This window comes from Lissotriton vulgaris, chromosome 11 (assembly GCF_964263255.1).
Source record: "Lissotriton vulgaris chromosome 11, aLisVul1.2, whole genome shotgun sequence".
Lineage (NCBI taxonomy): Eukaryota > Metazoa > Chordata > Amphibia > Caudata > Salamandridae > Lissotriton > Lissotriton vulgaris.
In genome coordinates this window covers 256,028,912-256,046,883 of record NC_141699.1, presented here as the reverse complement: position 1 = coordinate 256,046,883, position 17,972 = coordinate 256,028,912, and the positions used below count along the sequence as shown (strand labels likewise).

The window sequence follows — 17,972 nt, the reverse complement described above, 5'->3', positions numbered from 1 at the left end:
GAGTGGGAAGGTGCGTGAAATGTGGCCGTTCGCTACCACATGTGCTACCGGTGCAGTGTACAGCAATTTGATCCACGAGATGAAGACGGGTCCGAATCCCATATATTGAAGAACCTCAAAGAGATAGGCCCACTCCACCATGTTGAAGGCCATTTTTGCGTCAAGCGCCAATATAGCCGCAGGTTCGCCTATGTCATCCGCTTTAGCTAACACCCCATGCACCCGTCTGAGATTGAGCGAGGTGTTCCTGTGGGGCATGAACCCTGACTGGTCCGGGTGAATCAGATCGGACAGATGAGGCATGAGACGATTTGCCAGAAGCTTTGCTAGAATTTTACTCTCTGCGTTGAGCAAAGATATAGGGCGGTATGAGGAGCATTCCCCAGGGGGCTTACCGGGCTTAGGAATAGCCACGATTGTGGCCGTCCGCTGGTCTAACGGGAGCACCCCCTTATCACGACAATCTTCATACATTTGGAGCAGGTACGGGCTAAGAACGTCTGTGCGTGCTTGGAACCATTCGACTGGGATGCCGTTTGGCCCTAGCGCTTTGCCCGTACGGAGGGCCCCAATGGCTATCCGCAGTTCGTCAGCGGTAAATGGTGCCTCCAGCTCAGTTGCGGCCTCCGGTGGCAGTGTTGGGATGTTTATGTCACACAGTGCGCTTTGGGCTGCAATCGCGGTGATGTCCCGTTCCGGAGTGTATACTTTTTCAAAATGGGTAGCCAGTGCCTCTACCACGCGGTCCGGGTCTGTCTGAGTATTTCCCTCCTCGTCTTTCACCTGCTGGATCCCTCTGGAGCTACCCCCTCTCTTGTCGAGCCAGGCCAACATCTTTCCCGCTTTGTCTCCAACATCGTATACTCGATTCTGTGTATCTGAGATGTGGCCTTGTGTGATGAGCCGAGCGTGGTCTGTATATAGGCGCTGGGCAAGTGCGAGTGCATGTGTTGTGTCATCCGTGGGGTCTGCTTCATGGGCAGTGGTGGCTTCACGCAGTCGGAGCTCAAGGGCCGCGTGTTCAGCTGCCTCTTCTCTTCTATGTGATGTTATAGAACTGATAGCTTGCCCCCTCAAGACTGTCTTGTAGGCCTCCCAGAGGACCTCAGCCGAGGCTGCTGTCGGTTCGTTCTCCATGAAATAATGTGTCGTGGCAGTCTGCAGGGCCTTCCTGACCTTAGGGACCTTAAGATAAGAGGCGTGTATAGGGAAGACGCGGCGGCGTGATCGTGTCCGCGAGGTAATGGTGAGAGTCAGTGGTGAGTGGTCTGAGATGCCCCTAGGGTGAATGAGCACCTCCTCTACGCGCTGCAACCCATCCCCTAACGCCAGGAAGTGATCAATGCGGGATAGACTATTGTGGACGGTGGAGTGGAACGTGTACTGTCGCAGTGTAGGGTGAACATGGCGCCATACGTCTACCAGCCCTAGTGCCTCTGTGAAGCGCTGAAACCTGGAGGGACTCCCCGGGAGGGCAGCTGCTGGGAACCTGTCGAGTTGTGGGTCTGCAGGTGCGTTGAAGTCCCCGCCTAGTAGCATGTCTCCCTCGGGGAGGGACAGTAAGAAGTCACCCAGGGCTGGTAACATCACCGAGTGTAATGAAGGTGGGATGTAAACTGAAACTATTGTCAAGGGGCGCCCGTCCCATTGTCCTGCCACTGCCGCAAAACAGCCTTGTGTGTCAGTCCTAGTGCTGAGGGTGATAAAGTTGGAAGATTTTCTGAGTAGGATACCTGTACCCCGGGACCCAGTGGAGAATTCCGAGTGGGCTAACATTTTATACCCCCTTCTGTCCAGGGCCTTAGTAGCGCTACCCATTAGGTGGGTCTCTTGGAGGAGTATTAGGTCAGGTTTGTGACGTTTCACCTCGGACAGAACGAGGCCGTGTTTCACTTTATCACCTAGGCCGCGCACGTTCCAGGCAAGAAGTTTGAGGGAGGAGCCGCCCATTCGCGTCTCCTCCGCTCGTATTACGTTAGGTTGTACATCCACCATCAGTAAACATCAGAAACATAAACCATCGGAATAGACTCCACCTCCCCAGCAACATTTCAATAAGCATCATAGCACATTGTACAGTTTGTGATCGATTCTGTGAGTGTCCCGTAAAAACGAACAATCCCCTCCCCAACCCCCCCCACCCTGCCTCCCTGCCAAACGGACTCAGAACTGCCCGCCACTCCAACTTAGCAGAGCGCTTATCCCATGCCAAAAACAGAGTACTTGCACGTCAGGGGAGAGTGTCCCCCAAAGCAGGCGGTCCCTCTGCTGTCCTCGGGCTGTCCGGGCCAGCGTCCAAGAACGACTTGATGAACAATCATTGTGGGAGTAAGGTCCAGGTCACACATTTAGTCCCTCATGGTAGTGTCATTCGCCTCCAGCGGCTCCCACGTGATCCTGCGATGGCGATCCATTTGCACTGCCCCTGGTCGACGATTGCGAGCCCGGCCGGCTCTCCTCTCCCGTCCTGTTGCGTCGGCGGTTGGAAGTGCGTTCCACCGTGCGCCAACCGTCCAGCCATTCTCTTGCAGACTCCGCAGAGTCAAAGAACCAGACCTTCTTATCGGCCACCACTCTAAGGCGGGCCGGAAACAACATGGAGTACGGCAGTTCTTGGTCGCGGAGTGATTTTTCAACCTCGAAGAAGGTCCTCCTCCTGCGGGTGACCTCCGCCGTGTAGTCCGGGAAGAAGGATATCCGTGAATTTTGGATTTGGATGGGCGGTGCCACCCTGGCTGCCTGAAGGACTGCATCACGGTCTCTAAAGTTAAAGAGTCTTGCCAGGATGGGGCGCGGGGCGGCCCCCGGCGTAGGTGTCCCTCCAGGGACCCGGTGGGCCCGCTCTACTGTAAAGAAGTTGGAGAGTCCCTTCGGGGCCAGTTTTGTCTTTATAAGTTCCTCAACATACAGATCCATGGCTCCCTTTGTTTCCGACTCCGGAACTCCCAAGATATGGACATTGTTGCGTCTGGAACGCCCTTCCTGGTCGTCCAGCTTGCTTTTAAGAAGTTTGTTGTCCGCCTGCAGTCTCTCCATTGCCACTTGTAGGTCGGAAACGTCCTCTATCAAAGATTTGGTCACCACCTCCACCTGCTTCACCCTTTCGCTCATTTTCTGGAGGTCGGCTCTAATAAGGGTAACCTCGGCTGCGGTCGAACCCACCGTGGACTGTACCTGCTCCAGTGCTCGCAGTACATCGTCCAGCGTGGCTTTTTTTGTCCCGTCGTTGTCCGCGCCCTTTCCCAGTGATTTGCGCTGCTCAGGTTGAGTGGACGTCTGGTTGTCATAAGCATATTTTCCGAGCTTCGCCTGAGAGGCGGTCTGTCGTGGCCCCTTCCCCGCCATTGTCCCTTTGCGGCGAGACACCGTTTATGATGGAGCGGGCCGGACGCCCGTAGCCGTCCGCTTGGGGGGAGGGGGTATGTAGAAGGTTCAGACTGGGTACAGGCCAGGGGTCGCTGACGATGGCAAGGTGCTGCCGACGGCCGCGGAGCTGTTGCGGCCTCGGCAAGTTCAGGCAAAATGGCGACTGGTGCTTTGCAAGTCCCACGGTTTATGTTGAGTGCAGCAAAGGGGGGCACCACGGCGTAGCGCCACTGGATATGCCACGTGAAGGGTGAAGTGGTCGGCGGAAAGGATTGCCAGCCGGTGGTGTCGAGTGCCGTCGTCAGCGGCTACTTCCGGTTGGTCGTGCCGGGGAGGGTAGACTTCCGCCCGGCCCAAGGTTCCACTCGACACCGGTGCTCGCCTCGTGTCGCCAGGCCTTTCGTCCGTGAGGGGCGCGGACGAAGTTTCGTCCCGTTGCAGGGGTCTGAGCGCTCCCAAATTTTCTTTGCGGGCGCCGTTCGGTCACCGCACCCAGGACACACCTTCTGGACTGATCAGTGAACGGATAGGCATGCGGATTGTTGCGGGATGCCGCCTTGCTACGGGAGCCTCTCTAGGTTGCTGCCGCCATAATCGGCTGCTAGCCACGCCCCCAAAAGAACACTTTTTGAACTAGGAATCCCATGCAGTAAAGCCCAAAATACACATCTTCCTCTGCCAACCAGTGCCTATGCTAATTGCAACCCTCTAGCACCTCAACTGATTTTGTCCCATGTACCAGAATTTTTATTCTAAATGATAATAATACTAAATAAATGTGGCAGCAAACACCCAAGATTTCGGCCGGAGCTCTCAGTGAAATTTCCCTACTGTCCTGTCAGAGAAATCTCAGGGTCGTAAATAGGTTAACACCAAGCTGGCAAATTGGGTCTCTGCTGGCTAGAACATTTGGTTGCCCTTCCACTAAACTGAAAATAACCCACCATCCCATCTGTTTGAGTTAGTCCCTGTGCATACTCTTGAAGGGCAAACATTTCCATATAACTATGGTACCTTCAATCCATGTATATAAATTGTCAAGCAAAGATGGAAAGATAAGTGGCTGTGTGGTTCCACTAGGATTCAAACCTGTTAATGTTGATAATTCTAGGAAACTGGGTTGTTGAACTGTTGAAAAGAGAGCCTATAGTCTTGCTGTGGGCTAGGGATGACTTTTCAGCAAGTCACAACAATCAAATTCCTAATGGGTAACCAGATGTTCCTGAAGAGCCCCTATCTTACACTAGGTAGCTTGGCACAGGCAGCAAAATCTTCCCCGGAGAAAATGTCAAGTGGTGTATTAACAGGAATATGAAAACTAGGAGTGTGCGGAACTTACGGAGTTTAACTCTGTGGAAACTCTCAGTTACATAAAAACATGAGATTGCGAGGAGTTCTACAAACGGGTGAACATAGTCTTTGCGCTGCTTGTACTGTGATTTAGCGCCATGAGCTTGTTCCACGTAAAAAGATCATCTTGAATGGCACCATGCAGAACATGAGGGTGCTGCTTCTCCATTTGATTTTGCTGCTGTTCGAGCGTCAGTTTTCTGGCCGCCAACAGTCACGGCCGCCCACGCTGGAGAAGTCTTGCCGCATGCCCTCCTAGCAACTGAAAGTCACGCTAGGGGATGTCAAATTTTACTCGCCAACTTTCCTTTGGCAAGCTACAGGCAAGAAAAAACTCCACCGTGTGGCAGTTGTGGAATTTGTCCTGAACTCCGTATTGCATTCATAAAGCAGAGAGGCCAAAATTCCGCCAACTCTGCTGGCGGAGTGGAATTTATCACCCACCCCTAATGAAAACAATATTACAGTTAGGAATAAATCAACTTCTAGTTATATCTTGAATGTAATAGACCAAAATGCAATGATAATTGTTTTAAAGGCTGAGAAAGGAGAAATTCCATAAGCAAATCTAGCTGGAGTTTCTTTACACTCTGTTTGTTTTAGAACACTATTACTATTACTCAACTGCATTCCCTCCTAGGCACTTTATTTCTAAACAATATTCCAGAGTTCTGTGTGCTACTATAATCCAAAATGGCAGACATAAGCCTGAATGAGCTTCCTCTGGCTCTCAGTCAGAACTCTCCTAAGCCAGCTGACTTCAGCTACCAGAGGATGAAAAAAAACGCACCCCACTTGACCACATCCACTCCCACCCCTGTGGGGAGTGGTGAAGGACTGGGTTATTTAAGACCCAGCGGTGCCAGGGAACAACACCTGAAACCTTCGTGGGTAACCTGCTCCGGCGTACGAATCACAGAGACACGGGACACTTCCTTCGGCGTCAAAGATTCGAGCTTTATTTACTGCAGGGAACACAGAAGTCACGGCAAGTACAACATGTGCTACTTGTGGAGACTGCTTCAAATTGGTTCTGTGGATCGCTCCTTTTATACACAATTTACCCATAGGTTTACATGGTACACAAAAGTTTATGACCCGGTTCCCACAATTATCCCCCAGAGGGGTCGTTTTGGTCACTTTGGTACACACAAGGTCCGGAACATAAGTGCGGAAACATTTGGCGGTTCCCAACTGTAAAAACCCATCTTCCCACCATTAGTACATTCCAATCAGCAGTAAAACAGATCGAAGAAGGAACAAGAACAGGTGTGGAGGAAGATGGAGGCAGTGGGGAATTGGAAAGGGTGTAAAAAGGAAGGTCTCGGGAAACACGGGCTACAGGCATCAAAGGGACGTGCCTAATGAGATGCACGGCTGAGACAATAGACCGGCACGGCAAGATGAGCCTCGAGCGGGGCCATCTGCCTTACAGTATCATCCCCCTCGTCATAAAGACAGTTTCAAAAGGACATGTGGCTTCCGCAAGTATCTTGGGAGTCCCAGGGTCGCGAAGCGGACAACGTCCGTTCGCTGGCTACGTGAGGGCAAGAGACAAAATGGATGCCGTATCTAAGATGGAACCCGTGGGTACAGATAGAAATACCCACGTAACAGACAAACGGTTTAGGTTAGCACAGCGAAACTGCGTACACCCACTAAACTTGTCATTTGCGGTTCATAGATACCAGACTCGACCATATTCGTGTGAGTCGAAAACATCACTGACAATTGTCACAGAACCTCAGACGCTCCTTTTGCCCTCATGTAGGCAAGCACTAGTCGGAATCATACTCGATATTCATCAGACCATCTAGATGTTGCTGTAACATAGCTCTGTCCAATCGAGCTTCTTTGGTAACAGGCGGCTGTCTTATACACGTCGTAGCACAGAGGCCACATAAGGCAGGACCACACTGCACGCAAAGGCAGCACGTGAACAGGAACGCCACAACAACCCCGATAATCATCAGAATCTTCCAACCCCAAGTCGACATCAGGCCCCAAAACCACCCAAGCAGCGTCCAATCCCCTACGTCCACGTGTATGGACTCAGAGATTTTATGCAACTTTGAGATGGCTTGATAAACAGTCGGAGCATTATCAGGAATGAAAATACAGCAGCTCGAATGGATCACCTTGCATACCCCACCTCGATCTGCTAAGATCACGTCTAAAACCATACGGTTTTGTAACGTCATAAGTCTATCCGCCTGAAGTTCTGTGGTGATATTACCAAGGGCACTGGCAGTGATATTAGCTGTTGATTCCACCACTCGAGTCAACTGTCTCAGGTTCCTACTATTAACCATAGGCCCCCAAAACGGGAGGAAACCCTTGAAAAAGTCTCCTGCCTCTTGACCGGCAGTGTCCTCTTCGCTAATCACGCCTCTCACAACTCTAGTCTTGTGATAATCTGCATCTACAGTAAACGTCGGAGGCAACAAATTTGCGATAAAACATGAGCCCACAAAGTCGAAGGGCAACCATGCATACGCACGATCATGGCAGATAAAGTATGTACCCTTGGCAGCCAGAAACACAGGGGACGAGACCATCGGCAATATGTAATTTTCAGTGCAAGCACTCTCTCCAAGTCGGGCTTTCGATCTTCGGCCACGACCTATGAGACAAAAATTACCAATGTGGGGTACGACCCATATCGGAGGCGAGCTTTTAAGCTGTTTTTCACTAGTGAACACACTATACTCGCCCCTGCTCAGGACCCTATAGGCTTGTACCTCTTCCTCGGGAATAAGCGAGGGATCATAGATATCGCTATCTAAATCCTCTATTGCTATAGACAAAGGCTTTTGATACGAGCCAGGACCAGAGTAGGGAGAACGTGGTTCTCGAATGGGGTGGAAACCTAGTGCACTTCGGAACATTGTTTGGAATGCCCGAGCAGAACCCTGGGAACTATAAGGTAAAACCAAATATGGAATTCCCTTATCTGTGGTATGTGGCATTAACCCACACACCCAACAATTAGTAGTGTTAACCACTAACTGGTGCTGATGAAGGAGCTGAATAAAGGAGTTGTTGCGAAATTCTGCACGTCTAGCCTGCTCGTGTTCGGGTAAGATATGGAAGGAATGAGGAGACTCTGTAGAGGTGAATTTAGAGTCAGAAGTAGGAATAGGTGTAGGTATGGCAGAAGGTAAGAAGTACGACATCATATAGTACACCCCACCCGCCAAAAATGCAGAAACAATCAAAAACATCGCCATCCCCTATGACCATCCGCAACGTTTCTTGACGCACTTCGTTCTGTGTAGCAGTAGTCAATTCCCAGGAGTTCCCAGGAACCGACGGTCTTTAACCTAGCGTCAAGACCTACTAACCAGAAAGAAGTACGCGCGCGGCCCTACGGCCTTTATTTATAATATATATACAATGTCTCTCAGCTGTGGAAGCAAAAATACGTAGAGAAAGAACTTTCAATATGTACAAGAATAATTACAATGATACAGGTGTTCAGACTGATCGTGGAAAACGGGATAATGCAGTTGTCAAGGGACAGAACAGGATCTTTTATTAGTCTTTAGTGCGAGATCGCAAAAAGTATCGGGTTTTCCCAGGACGTGTCTGCTCGTCAAACAAAGGATCCGTTGAAGAGACAGAGTCCTGCTGATCAGTCGAAGGTTCTGGTCTTGAGTCTTTTGATGACAAATGTTCAACAGTGTCTTTCTGCTGCACCGAGGATTCTTCAACAGGTTGTGCGTCGCTGAAAGGAACAAACGCCAGCGACCCTTCGGTTTCAGTTGATGCAATGCCTCTCCTCACCCACGAGTCTGCCGGCAACGGAATAGGGACTTTCTTCGTATGGGTGGCGTGCACCCAGTTTTTCCGCCCCTCAAGACGAACAGCAGTTCTCGTGGCAAGGAGGACCTGGTAGGGTCCGGTGAACCTGGGCTCCAAGTTCTTCTTCCGAGAAAAATTCCTGGTAACCACCCAGTCTCCAGGCTGGAGCTGGTGTCCTGGACCCTCAGTCTGCGTCGGCAGTGCTTCGTAAACCTGTTGGTGAATTAACCTCAGTTTAGCAGTCAAGTCATGTAAGTAATCGATCAACATTGGATACTCAAGATCACAGAACACACCCGGCCTAGGGACCCCCCAAACATTCGCAGGACGACCGAACACTATTTCATAGGGACTAAGCCCTACTCGGGAGTGTACAGTCGCCCTAGTTGACAGTAATGCTAAGGGTAAAGCGTCAGGCCACGAGAGACCAGTCGTAGCCCGAATCTTTGCTAGCTTTAGTTTAAGGGTGCCGTTATACCCCTCAACCAAACCAGCTGACTGGGGATGATTGGCGCTGTGGAATTTCTGATTAATTCCAAGGCCCTTACACACACTCTTCATCACACTCCCCACAAACTCACTTCCGTTATCTGACCACACGACTCTAGGCATTCCGTACCGAGGAAAGTATTCCTTCAGTAGGACTTTCGCAGTAGACAAAGCAGTGTTGTCCTTGAGAGGATAGGCTTCAATCCATCGGGAGAACGCGCAAACCACAACTAAAACGTACTTCAAGTTATTGCATCTCTCCATATGGATGAAGTCTAATTGAATCACCTCAAAGGGACACGAAGGGGGAGCAAAACTGCCAGGAGGAGTTGGGGTTCCCTTACCAGGATTGTATAACATACACACCATACAATTCTTAACCAAGCGTTCAGCACATTTCGTGATACCATCATTCTTCCACACAGGGGACAACAGCTTACAAATACCTTTCGCGCTAATATGTGCTAACCCATGCGCCATTGTCACAACAGCCAGCACATACGCATCAGGCAACATCCATCTTTTTTGGTCCGATAAATCAATCCAACAACCATTTGCATCTAACTTTCCCATACTTTCTTTCCACTTCGTCTTTTCAGTCTCGGTGGCCTCATTCTGAATTTCTTTCACACTCTCAATAGTGTCTTCACACATGCTCGACTCTGCAGGCCACCTAACCGAACTCGTCACATACATTCTAGTACTAAGGTTCCGGGCAGTCTCCTTAGCAATCTCATCCGCAAACGCATTACCACGACCAACATCATCCGTCACCTTACGATGCGCACTGCATTTAACAATCGCTACCTGCTTAGGCAACGTAAGTGCATCCAAAAGATCATTCACAAGCTGGCCATGCTGAATCTTCGTACCATGCGATGTCAGAAAACCTCTTTCTCTCCACAATCGTCCGAAGCTATGGGCGACGCCAAAAGCATATTGGCTGTCGGTAAACACATTCACACGTTTCCCTTTTGCTAACACACACGCTCTAGTGAGAGCGATCAGCTCTGCAGCTTGGGCAGAATTCTGATTTAACCTCGCAGTCTCAACAACAGTATTCAACGTTACAACAGCATAAGCAGTAGTCACATCGCCATTCGGCAACTTAAAACATGAACCATCCACATACAGCGTACCATCTGGGTCTTCCAATGGGGTGTTTTTAAGGTCCACTCGACCTTTTGTTTCCTCTTCTGTCCTCAAATAACAATCGTGTTCTGTTATTTTATCTGACTCTGAGCTGATTGGTAACAAAGTTGCCGGGTTCAGAACATTGCAACGTTTTATCTGAATATGACTTGCCAGAAGCGTCAACTCGTATCCGGACAACCTCGCACTTGTCAAGTGCTGAGTTTTCGTACGATTTAAAAGAGTGTCGACTGCATGCGGAACCATCACCGTAAGCATATTATCCATGACCAATCCTGCTGATTGTCGGATGGACACCGCAGCTGCCGCTGTTGCTCTCAAACAACTCGGCAATGCTCTAGCTACCGGGTCCAAGGTCGAGGAAAAATATGCACATGGACGTTGCTTACCACCAAAAGGTTGCGTTAAGACACTCAAAGCACAACCTTCCCTCTCGTGAACATATAACGTGAATGGCTTACTGTAATCAGGAGTACCTAACACAGGAGCCGAACACAGTGAGTCACGTAGTTCAGAAAAACTTTTCTGACATTCTCCCGTCCATGGTAAAGGAGTAGAAACATCCTTGCACGTAAGAGCCACCAATGGTTTCGCTAGCAATGAAAAGTTTGGAATCCATTGCCTGCAGTATGACGTGATACCTAGAAAGGCACGCACATCTCTTTGTGTTGTTGGCACAGTCATTCGCGCAATTGCTGCAATTCTTTCTGGGGTCAACCGCCTTCCCTCCTTTGACAATAAGTGACCTAGATAGGTTACTTCTTGACAACAATATTGGAGTTTAGAAGGTGACACCTTGTGATTTAACTCGCAGAGATGTTGCAGCAACGACACCGTAGCAATTTTGCAAATGTCCTGAGTATCTGCAGCTACCAATAAGTCGTCAACATATTGGATTAAGGCCGCACCAGCCGGCAACGTAAACGCATCCAGTTGACCCTTCAAGGCTTGACTGTAAATCGATGGGCTCTCACAGTAGCCTTGAGGAGCGCGTTTAAACCGGAAGCTGCGCCCACCAAGAGAGAAACCGAAAAGGTCTCTGCTCTCCTCTGCGATCGGGATACTGAAGAACGCATTCTTCAGATCGATCACCGAAAACCAAGACGCAGATGCTGGAATCAGAGTCAGTAGCGCCGTGATGTCAGGCACAACAGGGAACTGAGGAATCACAATTTTATTAACCTCCCGTAAATCGATAACAAAACGATAAACAGGTGGTTTCGATGGATCAGTACGTTTTAGAATAGGCAGTACAGGGCTGTTGCACACGTTTCCCCGAGTCTCTTCAATAACGTCTTTGTCGATCAAATCATAGATGATCGCTAACAGTGCTCGTTCACCATCAAGAGAGATACGATACTGGGGAATACGTGGCAATCGCACATTGGATTTCAACTGAACAACATAAGGGGAGATGTCAAGCAGGCCCACATCATTGGGACCTGTTGCCCACAAAGATGCAGGAAGGGAACTCAATTCCGGTGGAAGCTTATCAAGGGACAAGTACATAGGATAGACAACTTTCTCTCCCAACGTAAGCTTTACACCCGCAGGAGAACAATATAGAGTTGCATACAAACGTTTTAGCAAATCCAGACCCAAGAGATTTTCACCACAACCAGTAGTCAAAATCAACGGAGCTTCAAGCTCACGTGGCCCAATTGTAAGAGGCAAAGGGCGTGAAACTGGATTGCTAACGGGGGCGCCAGAAAAACCAACGGAAACATTTGTTAAGCCAGACAAAGGTGCACCAGGGAGTTTCGAATGCATAATATAACTTTTCGCTGCACCAGTGTCCAACAGAAAAGGCTCAACGACGCCCGATGTAGCAACTGCGACTTAAGGCCCTCTCTGATCAACCGGAACTGATACCACTCCCTCTCCTTGTCTATGGCTGTCCTAGTAATTACTGTCGTCAGTTCCCTGATCGACATAATAATCATCTACATTGTACTGCGCAGATCGTCCTTGCGATGATCCACGTTGATCGAAACAGTTATTAGAATTTGATTGGTTATCTGAACGATCATTCTGAACACCGCGACCCCTACCGCGTGATGTCTGTTGGGAACCACCACGACCTCCTCTAGATGAATTACCACTATTACGGTCGTTCAAAACAGGACAATTAAATTTTATGTGACCCTCCTGTCTACAATAGGCACACTGATTGTACCCTAAAGAGGATCTTTGGGAAGAGGAGTCATTTCTAGATTGTGGTCGATTAGATTGCGACTGCGATCTGTTTTGTTGCGAAGCATTCTGATTCGAACGTGGAGGATACGCTTGCTGTAACAACACTTTAGTTTTAAGCTCTTTCGTCTTTTTATCAGCGCGGTCATTCTCTTCTTTCTCTCTATTCTCATAATATTGTGCTGTGGCCAATATCTGAGCTGAGGTAGAAACGGCCCATGCACTTTCTGAATTCTTCAGTTTATTGCTCAAATCGGGCAATAAGTTAGAGACAAATTTATCCACAAACAACCGCTGGCCACCCTCAGTACCCATATCCTGACCACTATGGTCGATGAATGCCTCCTCGAATCTCGTAAAGAAGTCGGAGACACTCTCGTCCTTCTTCTGTTTACAAGCCGACAATTTGTCCCAATTCACCCTCATAGCTGGCATAAGAGTTTTCATTAGCGTAATTATTCTTTGAGGAAGAGCAGCAATCAACTGCTCGGGTTTAGCACCACCAGTTTGTCGACCATCTGCCGCTACAATGGCAGCCCAATCACCACCTAGTTCATTCGGATGATTTTCCTGACGGATTTTAGCCCATACTGGTTGCGGTACGACATTGCCGAACAGCATATCGATATCAGCAAGGTTCATTATCGTAGCATCTACGAGCTGCGATAATTCCTTGTAGTACCCTGTAGGATTTTTGCGAGGGTCAGGCAATGATTGCTTCACCTGCAACACTTCTGATCGTTTCCACGGGAGATGAATCCATACTCTCTGGAAATAGGGTAGAATAATGGGGTTGGCATTAGGATCGCCTGGCATCCATACTGGCGGAACTTCCCGCATAGGAAATTGACCAGACTCATCTGGCTGCCTTTCCACATCCTCAACAAACAAGGCTTGAGGTATAGGAGTGGGACGAAAAGATAGCAACCGCTCAACAGCACATCGAACGTTAGTATCCACTATCAGTCCATTCGAGTACTGGAGCTGTAGATCAGACAAAGCGGACAGCACCTCGTCAGGTGCACCGGCAGATATCTGATCACGAAGGACCTTACACATTTCCTCGAACACAAATCTTTGGGTTGGTATATTAAATTGACAAAACGTATCGAGTACAACGCGTGGTGGATTTCTAAGAGGATGTGTCATCCAACCCATCGCCATATTATATAACGAAGCGCGTTCCCTATTACCGGGAAGCTGACTACGTCTCTGAGGACCATCTGAACCAGCGGACCCAAGAACAGGTCCGAGAGAATGAAAGAAGTTAGCCGCAACAGGAGAAGTACGACTACGAACAGAGGGAGAAGTATAGGACACAGGACTGACAAGGGAAGAGGTAGAAACAGAGGCAACAACAGGAGTTAACAAAACAGGAGCAGTAGCGGGAGCAGGAGTATGTGGAAGTGGAGGAGCAGTAGGGATAGCAACAGACAAAGGAGCAGGAACAGTCGGAAGGACGGGTGCAGGTTGAGGAACAGGCTGAGGAATAGGTGGTGGAACAGGTACAGGGGGAACCACTGGAGCAGCAGTACCCTGTACATACGGAGGTGGCGATTTCAAAAGATAAGACATTAGAGAATCCTCAACTGGTTCTTCCTTCTTATCCGACTCCGTAGGCAAAGCAGGATAGCATTTATCTATGGACATACGCTGTAGCCTATCGAACACTTCCTTTTCCTTATCCTCCTTATCACGCTGAAACTGCTCTGCTTTCTTTACAATAGTAGCAACACCATCTCTCTGATTTCGTTTAGTCTGTCTGATTTCTTTCTGTCGGGCTTCTTTACGCCACAACCGAAAGGCATCAAACATGGCCGGCCTTGACTTTTTCGCAAATAATTTAGCCTCTAGATTATCTAAGATTGGAGTCTCAAAGCTACCATGAGGTGGCCAACTAAGGACACCATCCTTCTTAGTATACCGAATCCAGTAATCATTAAAAGTAATCGGGCCCAATCCGTGCTTACTGTACAGTTCATAAGTGGGAGTTCCAACCGGAGGTATCGGACACGAGTCCTCCAGTCGGGAATCCGTACCACAACGTCTGAAACAACTAAACAAAGTACTACGACCAGGCATCTTGCACACTAGCCGAGTTTCACAAACTTCAAGGGTTACGGGATTTACCAAGTCCCAGCAAAGAGCGAAAACCCTCGGTTTTTGGCGTCTGCAGTCGTCAAATATCACAACAAAGTACCAAGAACCACAAATGCAATGGAACCATGCAACAACTAAGAACCACAACCAAGAACACTGGGAGCGACCCACAAATACTTAACTCAAAGATCGATGGCGTCACCAGGAAGGCCCGTCAATCGTCTCGCTATACCAAGGTCTACGCCAGGCGCCAAAACAGGTCTACAGTCAGGGCAGCAGTCCGTCGCAGCCGTCAGGAGGCGGGAATCTTCGCGGGAAAAGTCTTCGGGCCACTTATTTCGACAACAGGATCGATGAAGCGGAGTGCACCTTCCCTCAGAGATTTCACACGAAGTTCCTCACGATCGTCGGGCTTGGACCGGTACCACTGATGCAGCCCCACGTTGGGCGCCAACTGAAGGACTGGGTTATTTAAGACCCAGCGGTGCCAGGGAACAACACCTGAAACCTTCGTGGGTAACCTGCTCCGGCGTACGAATCACAGAGACACGGGACACTTCCTTCGGCGTCAAAGATTCGAGCTTTATTTACTGCAGGGAACACAGAAGTCACGGCAAGTACAACATGTGCTACTTGTGGAGACTGCTTCAAATTGGTTCTGTGGATCGCTCCTTTTATACACAATTTACCCATAGGTTTACATGGTACACAAAAGTTTATGACCCGGTTCCCACAATTATCCCCCAGAGGGGTCGTTTTGGTCACTTTGGTACACACAAGGTCCGGAACATAAGTGCGGAAACATTTGGCGGTTCCCAACTGTAAAAACCCATCTTCCCACCATTAGTACATTCCAATCAGCAGTAAAACAGATCGAAGAAGGAACAAGAACAGGTGTGGAGGAAGATGGAGGCAGTGGGGAATTGGAAAGGGTGTAAAAAGGAAGGTCTCGGGAAACACGGGCTACAGGCATCAAAGGGACGTGCCTAATGAGATGCACGGCTGAGACAATAGACCGGCACGGCAAGATGAGCCTCGAGCGGGGCCATCTGCCTTACAGTATCATCCCCCTCGTCATAAAGACAGTTTCAAAAGGACATGTGGCTTCCGCAAGTATCTTGGGAGTCCCAGGGTCGCGAAGCGGACAACGTCCGTTCGCTGGCTACTTGAGGGCAAGAGACAAAATGGATGCCGTATCTAAGATGGAACCCGTGGGTACAGATAGAAATACCCACGTAACAGACAAACGGTTTAGGTTAGCACAGCGAAACTGCGTACACCCACTAAACTTGTCATTTGCGGTTCATAGATACCAGACTCGACCATATTCGTGTGAGTCGAAAACATCACTGACAATTGTCACAGAACCTCAGTGTCTTCCCTCTCTGTGCGACCCCCAAACATTCAAAGCAGGCAAGTATCATGAGACTACAATAACAGGTAGCTGTTACTGAAAATATTTTGGTCAGCGAAGCCTTATCCCCTTCCAAGAGGAAGAGGTGTGAATGGTACTGATTTCTGGCTTTTTAAAAGTAAATGTGATTTTGTCTTTACTTCTGACATACATTGCTAAGTTTGAATGCCACATAGAGTTTCTTGCACTCATGTCGCTAGGTTTGCATCAGATGTAACTTTTTTGCTTCTCGCATTTAGACTGTGACATTTTGACAGCCTTTGCTGTGTGTTGTAAAGTGTGCACACTTTACAACACATTTACAAAGCTCTCAAATTTACCAATTAAACAGTGAAAACAGGTTTCATGTTTAAGGAGAAGCACATGAAGTTTAGAACCAAATTTGTACAGTAGGAGAAAACTGCCCAGTGGTAAAAAATGCAAATATCTTTAGGGAAAACGCAGCTGACAGAGAGATTTCCTAAAGTTACATATGAATTTTTGCAGTAGATGCACATGGTATAACATATGTCATAATAGTAACAAAGACTTCAAATTTAAATAATGGTTACTAAACAAATTAACTGTTGTTTTAGATATTGATGCATCTGCAAAGCAGGATGAGCCCAGCAGTAAGAGCAGACATACTGAAGACATCCAGGGTATATGTCTGTCTCTCTCTTGTCTCATTCCCCTTTCCCATGGTCTACTGCTGTCATACATAGTATTTTTGCACGGTTATTAGTGGATTCAGAGAAGTGAGGAGATTAACATTGCTTTAGCTGGATCTGGATTGCCAGGTTAGTGCAAATGTGACAACCAGAGACACTGTGTAGCCCACACCCAACTGCCTATGTTGGTGTCTGCTGCTCTTCCATAGCAAACTGGAGAAAACCATGGGAAGAGTGACATAGAAAAGGTAGAAAGTGGGAGCAGAATTGTCCAACAGCAAGGGAATGTATGGTCAGAAGGTCACCAGCATAATGTCTGTAGCAGTTACTTTGCCACTGTGTATTTTCCTAGAGGCGCATTTTCCAGGGAGCTGCCACAACAGCATGCATATACACATCAACAGTCCTATTGTTCCTATTTCTATAATTTGTTAACTTACCTTCTTGTACCAGTGCTTCACCAGGCGAATCAGGCTTTTGAGCTTTGCTGGGCGACATTTCACAAAGTCTCTTTGCAGTTCTGTGAAGCAAGGAGTGAAGTCGCCAGGGCCAACACTAGCTTCAAGTAAGGAGATGTAGATTTTCGGGTCGGGTTTTACAGCAGTGGTAACCTGGCCTGAACAAAGGATGGAAATCCGCCATTATTCATCAATAAACTGCTTTTTCTAATTTCGTGGGTGAGACATCTGGCCCATATAAACTTAGGGAATCATTGCTTGCTTCATTCTACTACACATAGGGTGAACACATTGGGTAGCACTCGACAAGAAAGTGCACATGATCAAAAGTGGGTTCTTTACCGTACCACCAACTCTGAACTGGGTAAAATTACTTACAGTGGGAGAGATGATTCTCCCTCCTTCCCTTTGGGGTAGACTTGCACAGCAAGCTATTCAACGAATAGACTATGTACAAATGTCAGATATAGGAGTTGATGTAACATTGTGATCCATCAATATGAGGAAAAGTTGTTTCTCCCATCAAACCTTATTTTATAGGTTCCAAAATGGACTGCAGACTTTCCTACATGCCAAGCTTCTCCTAAATCTTTAGCTTTTCTAGTGCTACTTCTCAGCTCCTAAGCTACCAAGAGCTTCTTTTGTCAGCCCTCACCAGCTCCTCAAGATTGTTGTGTGTAGTAACAATTTTCAGCACTTGGCTTTTTCTCCTTCTCCTTCCTATGCCATTCAGATTCCCAATTCAGCAATATTGTTCCTTTTTTTTGCAACAATTCTTTATTGGTATTTGGAGCGCAATGCACGCAAAGTCAACACAACATCCAAGAAGGATGTATGGTAAGCATAGGAACATCATGAGACTGCAGTTGTCCCAATGTCAGCAAACAAACAAGCAAACCCATAATCCCAGGTCACATAAAGAAGACCTCATAGTACATAGAGCATAACACCAACCATCATCCATGGGGTTCAACATGGGAAGAAATGAGAAGAAGT

The 17,972-nt window shown here is 48.2% G+C and overlaps 1 protein-coding gene across 1 annotated transcript in view; it reads right to left on the bottom strand.

Moving 5' to 3' along the window:
• The window catches only part of LOC147679605 (2'-5'-oligoadenylate synthase 1-like), a 146,129-nt gene that overhangs the window by 52,946 nt on the left and 75,211 nt on the right, over window positions 1–17,972 (bottom strand). Inside the window, exon 3 of the mRNA XM_086943178.1 lies at window positions 16,959–17,134. Coding sequence (XP_086799304.1) covers window positions 16,959–17,134 — 176 coding nt within the window. The remainder of the gene's footprint in view (window positions 1–16,958; window positions 17,135–17,972) is intronic.